The sequence below is a fragment of the Cyprinodon variegatus genome, unplaced genomic scaffold, assembly GCF_000732505.1.
Source record: "Cyprinodon variegatus isolate N-32 unplaced genomic scaffold, C_variegatus-1.0 Scaffold221, whole genome shotgun sequence".
In the NCBI taxonomy this organism is placed as follows: domain Eukaryota; kingdom Metazoa; phylum Chordata; class Actinopteri; order Cyprinodontiformes; family Cyprinodontidae; genus Cyprinodon; species Cyprinodon variegatus.
In genome coordinates, this window is record NW_015150674.1 from 306500 (window position 1) to 319761 (window position 13262).

Below are 13262 nucleotides of genomic sequence, written 5' to 3' on the forward strand. Positions count from 1 at the left end.
GATGACCCTGCACCTTTTGATTATGTTCTGCTTAACCTACTGCTGTGAAGCAGGATGCCCCACTATGAATAAAATAAAAAATAAATATCGATCCAGGCTCAAAATGAAAACCTTGATATGTGCTTGAGAATGGCTTTGTCTCCATTCAAACCCAGGTTTAAAAGCCTTGCAGGGCAGCATAAAGGCCACTGCTCTCATTAAGACAGAAAAAGGAAAGAAAAAAAAAAAGAAAAAACAGTCAGTTCAAGTGTTTTATAAAATAGGTGAATCAGGAAATTGTCTCTATACCGAACTGAACGATTGTTTTCTACTTAAAATGGAAAAATAAAATTATTATTATTATTTTTTTTAATTCAGTGTATAACATGGATGCACAAAAACCTACTTTTTAAGTTCTGTTTAAAGTAACAGATTATAATTTTTTTTAAAGTGTCTCGGGACCATTACTGGTTGATGATCTTCTTTATTCTGACCCCTCTGATTTATTGGATGAATTCAATTTATAAATGTAGGCTAATCAAAAAGTTCAAGAGGTGTGGATACTTTTGCAATTATCACACCTGATAAATCATTTTACTACCTCATTGTTCTAAACAAGAGTATTCCTAAAAGGGTTGGCTAGTAAAACTTAATAATTTAGTTTTAGTCTGATTTTTATAATTTTTGCTTTTATTATTAATACCTAAAAAGTAGATTGTCTAGTATCTAAATAATCTTATATATGAATTAAACCATATAAGCTACGATTGAAGGTTAAAGTTAACGTTATTCTTTAAATAATTTTGTTCAATAATATTCCTTTCTTAATCCCATTCAGATGTTTAGAATGCTAATTTTCTCCCTATAATCCCCCTTTCTTTCCTGCAGCGTCTAGTTGTTTATATCTATGACGGTGAGAACGTAAAGATGACGCACGTGGGTTTTACGTTAATTCTTAAGGACAAGAGGAGTATTCCTGAAGGGAGGTTGTGGTAAACAAACTCTGGGTCAATCTGTAAATTCCGAGTTAAGTTCCCAAAGAGGGAAAACTCCGGGTATCCAGGACAGCTGATCGCAATGAGCTCCATGGACTCGGAGTTGGTTGATCCGGAGGTGATCGCTGGTAGCAGCGCTGCAGCGGCTCAACCTGCTGATGCTCACGGCAACCTCTCCAAAAAGAGATCCAGCTACTTCACTCCTCTGGAGCTGCGGCTCCTCCTTCAACTTTATGAGGAGCATGCTCATATATTTCGGAAGAAGAGCAACAAAGCAGTAGACGCTAAAGCCAGACAGGCTGCATGGAAGCACATCGCTGCCCGAGTCAATGCGTGAGTTTGAACGCAGCATTGTCCTTTGATCTTTATTTGACAGCAGATAAAAGGGAGGAAAATAAAACTGCAGTTTTCATTTAGGTGTAATTCATCTGGAGAAAAACGGACTTGGATGCAACTGAAAACGAAGTATAAAAATATGATTAAGAAAGGTAAGACATATGCATATAGTTATTATTAATGAAGTATTTAATTCAAGATTGTATTGATTAATTTAGATTCCAAACAGGCAGAAGTATTAATTTCTGTTGAACCTTTCCTCCACTCCCAATCATAAAACAATATGTTCACTGGAGTTCTAGAACCAATTTATCAAGAGGAAAAGGGTATTTTTTACACTGGGAAGGGGTGGGGCACTGCTGTTTTGCAGCAGGAAGGTTGTGGGTTCGATTCCCGGCCGGGGTCTTTTCTGCATGGAGTTTGCACGTTCTCCCTGAGCATGTGTGGGTTCTCTCCAGGTACTCCAGCTTCCTCCCACAGTCCAAAAACATGACTGTTAGATTAATTTGGGTTAATTGGCTTCTCTAAATTCTTAGGTGTGATTAGGTGTGTTTGCCTCTGTGTTGCCCTGCGATGAACTGGTGACCTGTCCAGGGTGTACCCTGCCTCTCGCCCGTATACAGCTGGAGATAGACACCAGCACCCCTCGCGACCTCAGTTGGGATTAAGCAAAGATGGATGGATGGATTGATATTTATGGGGACACAAAATGAAAATATTTTAATGGGAAAATAGTTTACTATTTTATATAGTAAGTGAGCCAAAGAGTTACTAACGGTACATTAACACCAAACGTGTTGGGGACTTCCAAGGATCTGAATTATATGCAAAATCTATGATGGACAGCATCAAGCAGCGTCGACAGACCCTGAAGTGGGTTTGAGCGTCTGAGCATACTGGCATCCCAGCATTCAACGCTGGAGTTCAGGAATGTGTCCTTTTGCAGCTTGACGCAGAGCGTCAACCAATCACAAAAGCTATTCCAGGAGTTTTTCTGTTATACAGACCCAACATGCAAACTGCGATCGCTTCTGCAAAGCTGTCTGTGGGTGAAAAATAAATATAAAGGGGTTAAACTCCACAGGTTTTAAAAAGCCAGAAGAATGGATTGTAATGCAAAAAAAGAGAGCAAGCTCTGATCATTATTATTACTTATTTCCTTACGGCACTGTGGCAAAACAGTGTCTAAATACACCTGAAAATGTTAAAACCTGCTGGCAAAAAATATTTGATTTAATAATCTAGCTCTTGTAGTTTTTACCAAAAACTTGAAAAAAACTACTTTATATTTCAGCCTATGAATAGCAACGGGAAGCTTTCACTGGGGAGTCCCAGCACATAAAGAACAAATTTGATCCTAATGCTGATGAACTGACTGCACAGATGAAGTGTTGAGGTGCACTTTCTCGTTTAAAAATGTATTAAGATATTTTGTTTCAATGCCTCAAAGCAAATAAAGCCGAGCTGTTCTCTAGACTGCACCGAGAGAACAGAGCTGATAAAGAACAAGCATGCAGAAAATCCAGGGCTTCGAACGGTGAAAGCATCTTGACCAGCATTTGACTCAGTGTCTAAAGTTCGACGTTTTAAATGTTTTTGACGACCAGAACGTGTTTGGTGTGAACGCACCTTTATGGCCCTGGAACTGCAGGAGTCAGACTTGATCAGGAAGATGAAAATTAATCTTGTATTTCTTGTAACCTGTATTTAGTACAGGGGCCGTAACTTGGGTCAGGACACAGGGGCACTGGCTCCTGTGGGCCCCTGTCTAGAACTGCCCCCTGTAAAGTATATTTTAGTACAAACTGGAAATCTGAAATGTGTGGTGTGCATTTATTTTTCTCAGCACCCATCAATTTTATTTTTTTTTTGTCTGTCTGACTCAGTGTGTATCAAGTCATGGTTGGACATGGTCTTAGACTTCTTCCATCTTCATCATTTAGTGGGAAAAAACAAATCTGGAAATATTTCATTATCTGAATTTAAGCCGCTTTATTATTTGTAAAGGATAATCCAAACCATATATCATTTTCCTTCCTCCTCATAATCATGCACTTCTTTGTGTCAGTGTTTTATATAAAATCCACTGACATTTTGTGGAAGGCTGAACCATTTTACCGAAAATCTAAATTTTGATAATTTGTAATCAAAATTGCGATCGCAATTTTATTTCGATTTTCCTTTGCACTGACCCCAAACTTGAAGCTGTTTCAACCCCAGGCTTTCACTTTTTGAAATTTTGCTTATCCAGAGTCCATATTTACAGGACTTTACTTTTAACATTGTGGTAAAAAGTATTTACTGGTACTTCTACTTCCATACATGGATCTGCGTGTTAGCTGCAACTTTTTCTATCGTTCTGTGCGGTGACAAACCCACTTCAGGTATTTAATCACCACCTAAAGGGCTGGAGGGAGAAATTTAGTGTCTTACTCTTGTTATTTATAGTGTGATTAAATATGTGTGCCTTTGTTAAATTGCGATTATATTGCAAATGTGATCACATGCAATAAATTGCCCAGCCCTAATTTTGTGGTATGATTCTGAAAATGAGTGTGAATACCACTGTAATGCCCCATAACTTCAGGTTTAGCACGTGACCACATCAAAAAGAAATCTAAGGTCATAAATATGTTGGAGTCATACATTTTAGGAGTTCAATCAAAATAAATAGAAGAATAATCTGGATTCACACCCAGTCAACAGAAAACGGTTCGAGGCTTATAAGATCGACGGCGAGCTACTGATACCGCCCCTGACAGAGGATGAGGGGCTGGCCATCTGCCAGAACTCGCCCACAATGGGTTCTGAAGGCCTCTCTGGACACAACTCACCTGAACCGGGCCCCAATCAGAACACAGGTACCTAACGTCATATGCAGGCACATGTAGCTGTTCATGCGTGTTAGTAACCGACCTTTCTCCTTCTCATAGTTACAGAGGACGTTTTTTACATCGTGGAGCCTCCAGCCACAGCTACAGCTGTAAGTACTCTGCTTTTGCTGCTTAGTGAAGCTGTTAGATCGTTACTGAATCATGATTTCCCCTTTTACGCCACAGGAGGAGGATGCTCAGTCAAGTTGCAGCACCAAAAAGGAGGCAGAGGTTCCCCCTGAAGTAGATATGAGCATTCTGTCTACTTGCTGCCATTAACTCTCCACTTGTCTACATATTTTGTTTTTTGAAACTTTGTTTTTCTCTGACAGAGAACAGCTGATCGCCACCAGAATGAGGTTCCTTCCAGCTCCACAGCAAAGCTTAACAAAGTAGGGTTTTTTTTTTTCTTCTAAACACCACTTTTAAACTTATCTTTAAAGGTGCTGAAAATTACGATTTGTTTTCCCAGTTACCAGTAAATGAGTTATACAGGCACCATCTCCTTAAGACCATTGAGAAAACGGATAAAGAAATGCTGTATCTGGACCGCCAAATCAGGAAAGCAGACCTAGAAATTCTACTTCTGGAGCGCCAGTTAAAGTATGTGTATTTCCTTTCACAGGTCAAACATGTTTATTTTTGTTTTAGAAACACTAATAGCCTTTTCCTTTCTTTTGTAGGGAGTAAAGAAGACCAAATGACTATATAATTTATTTCTCTGTTAAAACTGTTTTGAGTCCTTCCATCAGGGATGTCTGCAGGGAGGTTATTTGCAGCGTGACAAAGATCTTGATCTTCATTGGTGGTGAGCCTGGATCTAAGAGCTGGTCATCTTCAGCCAATCAGGACCAGGAACAAAGGACCACGCCCAAAAGCTGCCGCAGAATTGGAGAGATCCTTCAGTGACTGCTACAGACTACTACATCCCTCGGTGCACAAAGGAACACTATCAAAGATCCTCCCAGCTGCCATGCTGTTAGGTTGAACATTTTTGCTATTTGGTGTTTCTACAACCATGCTGTTATTTGATGATCTTTCAGTGATGTTTTTCTATCTATTTTTCACATTTTTTATTTAATTTGTTGTAGAAGGGCAGCTCTGCTTTTTCAAGAGTTCTCCTTCACTGTAAAGTGTTTCTTTTTGCCTTTGCTTTGCTACTGACGCACCTGGTGGACAAAATTGTTGGTGGCCCTGGTTTAAGGAAAGAAAAAAACATAATTGTCATGGGAATAGCTTGAATCTGACTAAAGTAATAATGATAATTTTATAAAAAAAAAATAGATAAATGAAGGTCAGACATTAATTTTTAACCATGTTTCAACAGAATGATAAAAGAAAATAAAATAAACCCATAAAACAGGCTAAGACAAAAATTATGGTACCCTAGGATGAATATATTCAGCCTAATGCAACAACATTTTCGTATTCTTGTCATACATTTCTTATTTTTTCTCCTACCCTAAGCCCTTACAAACACGCCACATCAGATTCAACAAACGTTAGTAACTTCAGTAAATGATCCTCATGAATGTGATGCAGTCCACCTGTGTGATTTACATAATCACCACCCATATAATTCTATATAAGGCTGGACAATAAGGCAGCAGAATTAAAGGACCAGAAAAAGACAGGCGGTGAAGAACTGTAAATGATGTGGTTGCACTGTTACAAAAGTAAAAAAAGAAAAATTATAATACAGATGAAGTTCAAAAAAAAGAAAAATGCTCCCCAACATCCCTGCTGCAAGTGTAATAACTAATCTGTTATCAGTGAATAAAAATTTCATTTATAATTGCACAGTTGCATATTAATATAATGATGTAGCTTACTAAAATTGGTTCTAGGTAAAACAAATATAGTAATTTAAGGAAAAATTTGATTTGGATAACAGCTGACTGATTGCACAGGACTCCTACTCTAAGTACGGAGCTTTCGTAGGTAAATTTGTTGGTAGCTGGGAGATTAGAAATCAGAGAAAAATGGTGATTGCGATATTTTCTCCTAAATCACTCATACAAAGGATTTAGGAACAAATTTCTTCTTTTCTATTATGGTGAATTGCAACCAACTTTAAGGTGCATACCGCCACCGACTGTACAGACGTGTGCAGAAACCCAGGCTCACTTCACCTACATTCTATTTTTTTATTTTGTATTATAAGAAATACGTTTTTGGTACGAACAATTCTTATGACCAAAGGGACATTTTAAATCTAGGTGTTTCCACTAATTGGCAACACAGGTGTCTTCAATCTTCTAATCAGTCAGTGGTGCTATATATATATATATATATATATAGGGCTTGGTGACATGGATTGTTCCATGGACAGATGAGAGCTCTATGTTCACTGATGGAAAAATTAAACTTATCAAGAAAAGAAGACTGTCCCTACTGTGAAACACGGAAGAGGCTCTGTTATTCTCTGGGGCTGCTTTGCTTCATTTGGCACAGGGTGTCTTGATAATCTGCAGGGTAAAATGAAATCTAAAGATTATCAAGGGATTCTAGAGAGAAGTGGGCTGCTCAGTGTCAGAAGCTTGGTCTCAGTCGCAGGTCATTGGTCTTTTAACAGGATAATGTCCCAAGAGAGGAAAACAATGGGCTATTCTGAAGTGCTTTATTATGACCCTGACATAAATCCTGTTGAGCATCATTGGAAGGAGCTGAAACATGGTGTCTAGGATAGGGACCCTTCAAACTGGAGACAACTGGAGCAGTTTGCTCATGAGGGTTAAAAATCCCTGCTGAGAGGAGCAGACATTTTATTGACAGCTACAGGAACTGTTTGATTTCATCGACTGACTCAAAAGGTCGTGCGAAATGTTAAGTGTACCATCATTTTCTCCAGGCCTGTTTCATTGGTTTGTTGTATTTTTTCCCTCTGTTGAAGCATGGTCAAAAAGCAGCTCCTGACTTTCATTTTTCATAGAATTTTGATTTATTTCTCTCAGATTCAAGTTATTTTAAGTGACCATTGTGTTTTTTTTTTTCTTTTTTCCTTCATTTAACAAGGGGTATCAACCTTTTATATATATATATTTATAGTTTCACAAGTTAGGTTTCTTTTGCAAAGGCTAGTCATTTAAAAATTGATTGATTTGCATTTATTCTGTCACTTTGTCAAAGTATCGTTTAATTGAATCCACTACAAAAAAATGATAGGTCACATTGTCTGTTGTAAATAGATAGCCTTGCTGGTTTGTATATTGCTTACAGACTTGAATTTAATTTTTAAGATGGTGATGATTTAACTGTCTGTGAAAAATGTAAAGAAATACATGTGGCAGGTAATTTATTATTTTTCTTACACTGTAGTCAAGAACTGAGTCTTAATGGTGTAATGGTTGAACTCTTAAAGGTATAATGGAGGATGTTCTTTCTCCAGGTGGATCATCAAAATAAGCGGTCCTCTTAATTGTCAATCATTCTGGTGATTCTGGTTTCCATAGGGCCGCCCTACGTGTTCGTCTACATTTTCAGTTACTGGTGGTGAGTCTGACGGTGCTAAAATTGCTAATCTTCTTTTGGAAAGTAAGTTTGTATGAGAGTTGCAAACAGCAACTTTTAAACAGAGCGTGCACGAGGAGAAATGGGCTGATGCACGCTCCTGCATGCGTTTACCAGGCGTTCCCTCTCAGGAGCGGCTGCAGGATTGTGCATGTGCATTTTTTTAAAGTGGAGAGGGCGGGTCTTTTCAAAAATTCAAGAAAATCCTCCACAATACCTTCAAGAAAGGCCCTTAGTAAAGCCAAAAATAAATTTCATAGGTAAATTCCTCAATAGTAACCGAAAGCCAGTTTTTAATGGCTGTTTTAACAACCTTTAATTTAAAGCCACCTTTAGATGAATATTTAATAATAAAACACATTTTCAAATACATCAGTGCCTAAAAAAAAACATTTGAAATAAAAACGTAAAACTTACTACAAATCTTGATATCGATTTAAATATAAATCATAAGCTTTTGAGAATATTTTAGACATGCAGTGGAGCAGACAGCAAACCCTTTCATTTCCTCTTCAAGTTTCAATGCCCCCCCCTTGCACAACCATGCAACCAAACTGGAATACTATCAGCAAACCTAATTGTCTTAGATCCCTAATAATGCAGCATAAATTTTTTTTTTTTTTACAGAGCATCTCATATTTGGTGACAACATATCTTTTTTTTTTTTTTTTTTTTTTTAAATCAGGCATTCATAAAAATATTTTCTCAAGCCATGTTTTTTTCCCCAAGGCAAACTGTACCTTCACCATTGTATATTAAAAGTTAAAAAGATTTATTCTGCAGGAACAACCTATGCAGAAATATCGCTTTTATCCTCCGATTATTTTAATAAATCAAGTCCAAGGCAAGAAGTTGCAATGCAAAGCAAGGCCCAGTATCCAGTATGAGAGGAAGTAGCCCAGGATGCTCTGCGTGGTGGGAGAGCAAGTTTTAAAATGTGGAAGCAGAGCAAGGATGGGGTTCTGAGGTTTGTGCCCGCAGGAGTTTTTAAGATCAGTCTGCAGCTGCACGTTGGGGTTAGAGCTTTTCCTTCGATGGAGAAATGGCTCGTTGAGGAGGAGTAGGTGGGCGCTTATCCAGAAGGGCACAGGAGATGAAGAGGCCATGAATCTGGTGAGAACCTGAAACAAAAAGAACTGAGTTTATAAACACCCATAGTTCAAACTCTGACTACAGAAACAGTGTGTTTTTTTTTTCTCCTTACCTGCACATGCATGCATAGGGTTCCAAACACTAGGAGAACGGTAGAATGCACAACATACACAAAGACTTTTGGGTTAAAGAATCCTGGTGTAGGTTTCTCCAGTCCAGTCCCCCAAAGTCCAAGCCTTAAACACAGCTCTGTATTAGCATGAAAATATGCATAGGCGGCCATAATAGCGAGGGTAGCCATGGGCATAGCCAGAATAAAATTCGGTATCTGCTTCAGCTCAAAGTAACGGAGGAAGCCCACGTCCCAGTAAACGTCCTGAATGTGTGAATAAAGCAGGGGGAGAGGTCTGAGGCACCAGAGGGGCGGCGGGCTGTTTTCATCTGGAACCCTGTAGCCCTTCCGCTCACCCAGGGATAGGAGAGCCGGATGGATCTGCTCCAGGGAGGTGGACGGGGTGCAAAACGTCCTGTACCCATAATATTGGAAAGCGCAGAAGGGGAGAGCAATGACAGCCGTTCCAAAGAGGGAGGTGAACAGAAGACGGACCACCACCAAGATATAGTGGAGCACTTTACTGTGACCTTTAGTTGTTGCACGATACACACGGATCTGGGAAATGGCATGCAGTGAGGGCAGATACAGAAGAAAGCCTATGTTAACCAGTCCGTTTGACCGTGCTGCTGTGGCGATGCTAAGGGCTAAGCAGGCTCTGAGCGTGAAGCTTTTCTCCAGGAGGAACAGACCACCAAAGGTGAGCGCTGCAAACAGACTCTCCGAGTAACCGGCTGTCATGAACACATTGGCAGGCGTAAAGCAGTACAGGAAGCTGGAGAGCAGAGCAAGGCGACGATCCTGAAGAACCACTCTGCTGAGGGCATAGAAGGCAACCACGCTCAGCAAGAAGAGGGCGCTGTTCCCCAAAGCAACAGCCAGGAGCAAGCGGCCCCTCATGCTGAGCCAGCTGCTGAGGGGCCAGAGAAGAGTCTCAGCGAGGCCCCGCAGCACGATGGGGAAAAGAGGGAAAAAGGCAAAGTTGTGCTCATATAGGTATCCTCTCTCTGCGATGAAGAGGAAGTGCTCTGCGTCCCAGTGGGAGAGACCACCGAATAACCAGTCCACTGCAGAGTCCAGGTACAAGGCCTCCTCTGTCCGTGGGGGGCTGAAGGCATCCGCGTCATGGTCAGGGATGGCAGCATTTAGGACAGCCTGGGGAGAAACAGTTTAACTTTGTTATTATTGATTATATTATATTATACAGCTAGACCAAAGGCGGAGCTGGAGGAGCAGCATGATTTGCTTCGCCCATTTGGATGTAATTCATCACCTCTGGAACAAGGAGTTCTTCTCTAAACCAGAGGGTGGCAGCAGTGATCATTATTTTCAACAATATACTAAGAATAAACTGGAAACATACAGACATTTTAAGGATTATTTTTTATGATTTGTAGGAAAGAGTTTCTCTCTGCAATCTCCTATGTGGTTAACCCTTTATAGGGCAGCCGGAGAAATGCTTTGAAAATCCAAATTTCCAGCCAATAGTGTTATTAGAATCCAGGACAAGACCTTATTACCTTTGTAACATTAAAAAATATGGATATTTTGATGGCAAAAATTAATGTCAATGTAATAACAAGAAATGCCGAACATATTAAGAAAAATAACAAAAGTGCTTCAATAAGAAATTCATGAAAAACACTCAGAATGAAAAAAACATTTTTTTGGTACAACATAACTTTAGAGTAGGGTTCTTCAGTGTTTTACAGGCCATTGACCCGCAAACTGATGCTGAGATGGAGCGGGGACCCCTAATTATACATATATTGTATGAAATTGTGTTATATCAAACTGGTCCTATAGTTACTCTGTTACAGATGGACTAACGTAACAAAAGTAATTTCCCCCTGGGATTATTAAAGTATTTCTTATTCTGATTCCTAGTTGAAGGGACAGGTGTTGTGAATGAAATGGTGTCCAGCTTAAAAGAGCTCCTGTGTGTCGCTAAATGTGTGCATTGATGACTGAAAGACATCTTCTGCCTCCATTTATCTGTTTACTACAGTGTGTTGAATTCATGTTAATGTGGATTTAAAGACATTTCAATTAGTGGAAAAATTGAATTGAGTACCTCCGTCGACCCCTAGGGGTTGCTGACCCCCTAATGCTGATACTGGCACATACATTTTTTGGTTTATAAACCTAAATATAATTGTTAACTAGGCTTATTAATTTTTTTACTTTACTTTTTAATTCGCTTTTTACTTTTTTTTTTGACTTATCTTTTTTTTCCAACTTTATTTACAGTAGATAATATATCATCCAAGGGCTCACATAATTGGTCAATGCCAAAATAAGATGTACTTGCCCTAAAAAGGATTAACGATAAATAACAATTCAACTTTCTTAATGTATATATTTTATAGAACCATGAATTAATGTATAAATATGTGCATAGCTTTTTTTGCCATGAAATCTGTCCTGTCTTTAAGGATTTATCTGGAAATATAGATGTGCCCCCCACCCCCAGCATACACTGGTCTAGGACCGCCCCAGGTGGCAGTATTTAACGACAGTATCTAGTGACAATTTGCAGTAACTGGCGTGGCTCTATTGTATTTGGTAAAAGCTTCGCAGATTTTTTTTTTTTTTTTTAAGTGAATCATACCCAAATTAAAGACACTAATATGTCTGCCATAGTTTAAACAATCAAAGTGTCAGCCGTTATTAGGACTGAATAAACAAATAACTGACCTGTAAAACCAGAGAAAGGCCTCTGGTAGCCGCAGCGAACTCTACTACCGCTCTGACATCCATGGTCATTGATGAGACGAACGGCAGGAGGACGACTCCGTTCCCGCAGCCATCCGCACTGCTACAAACCTCTCGCTGTTTGCGTGTTTACTGCCATTCATCGCGGAGAACAAAACGGTTTCCGCCTAAATAAGCTTCTTTATGAATTTCGCTCATTCATTCCAACAACAAAGGTGGTTGAATACATTTAAGTATTTCGACTCTGATGTAGGGACTCTAATTGTTAGTCACCTAGCTGGTGAATATTTGCCCTCTTACTGCAGGACGCGTTTATTTCGATACACATCCACTTCCGGGTCACAAAAAAGAGCTTCAAAATAAAAGCCTAACGCTAGCTGACATGCTAGTATTCGTTATTTACGCAGATTTTCACTCAAGCCCTAAACCTTAACGCCAACTAAATCAATAAGATGATAGTTATAAAAAGCGGAATAATGAATTAAAACAGAGCTGCGCTTTTTAGAGATTACATACATATAATGTCGATTCTTTTTAGTACATCCTACCGCAGTATGAAACGTCGAGCATGACCCGGAAGTGGTTCATGCACAGCTGAAATTGGCTAAAAAATGTTTTTAAAAAGTAGGCTCAATATTTTTTAAGTGTTTTATCAACATATCTCATCTGCTGCAATGAACATACTATTTATTTTGTGATTACAAAACCGTTAAAACAGCTAACTTCCGGCTGAAGTAGCCCGACGTGTTAAGATAATCTCCAGCAGGAGGCGCTAAAGACAACGAATCCTGCTTTGAAAATTGCGCAACAAATTTTGCTTTTGCTTCAGATATCAGACCGAAAACGTATAATCTTCGAAAAAAGGTTTTATTATAAACCAGTTAGACTAATGTGCACCGAATAACTGAACTTTATTCATCAAAATAGACTGCATATAAAAACACCGTGGTATATGGATATAAACTATAATCTAACATCCCTAATGTAGCCTTTATTATGCATTTTTTTTTATTAAACTTCTTTCATGCCATTTTTCTACACATCTGCCAAACATAGGATAATTGCAATCAAATGCAGCTGTTTTAAGTGTTTAACTTGTACTACATGCTAGAAATTCAATCTAGACTATGACGGTAAAGAGGATCTGAAAGTTTTAATAAACTTAGTGGAAATTAAATTAATTAAAAGCTAATTTCTTTTTTTTTTTTTTTAAGAAATTCCCATAGAATAAAACCATGAAACGGCTTAGGAAGATTTGATGTACATTTATTCTTACCACGTGGAACATATAGTATAAAGATTTCATACTGAATAAATGATATTCCTTGAGCCAAAAAAAGGGGACAGGGAGAAATTTACATGTTTGTCTTAGCTACATAGTCTGAAATACAAATATGCTGAATTCATGACTCAAGAAAATTTGTCAAATGTGTACTTCATCTAGTTTATTCTTGTTTGTACCAGGATATAACAAGTTTGAGCCGTGTCTGCCATACTACGGAGCTGTGGATGAGACCAGAGGAGTGGGTCCGATCGTGGAGACGAGGTCAATGACAAAATCGAAGAGCCTGCCTCCGTCTCGCACCCATAGCAAAACGTGAGAATAGTGACACAGACAGAGACAGACAGAGAGGAAGGAAGTATAATGTA

General features: G+C 38.9%; 2 protein-coding genes across 2 annotated transcripts; one reads left to right on the forward strand and one right to left on the reverse strand.

Moving 5' to 3' along the window:
• Positions 1-949: 949 nt before the first annotated feature.
• On the forward strand, positions 950-6453 carry LOC107088525. The gene is made up of 8 exons (XM_015380754.1): positions 950-1307; positions 1392-1462; positions 4010-4171; positions 4244-4293; positions 4370-4426; positions 4516-4575; positions 4656-4786; positions 4867-6453. Exons 1-8 carry the CDS (start codon positions 1057-1059, stop codon positions 4871-4873), a joined length of 789 nt encoding a protein of 262 aa, XP_015236240.1. The 5' UTR covers positions 950-1056; the 3' UTR covers positions 4874-6453.
• A 1598-nt stretch (positions 6454-8051) lies between these two features.
• Positions 8052-11945, reverse strand: pigv (phosphatidylinositol glycan anchor biosynthesis class V). The gene is made up of 3 exons (XM_015380745.1): positions 11595-11945; positions 8898-10052; positions 8052-8814 (listed from the first exon to the last, which is right to left on the reverse strand). The coding sequence occupies exons 1-3, from the start codon at positions 11661-11663 to the stop codon at positions 8527-8529; spliced, it is 1512 nt and encodes a 503-aa protein (XP_015236231.1). The 5' UTR covers positions 11664-11945; the 3' UTR covers positions 8052-8526.
• Between the last annotated feature and the right edge of the window lie 1317 nt (positions 11946-13262).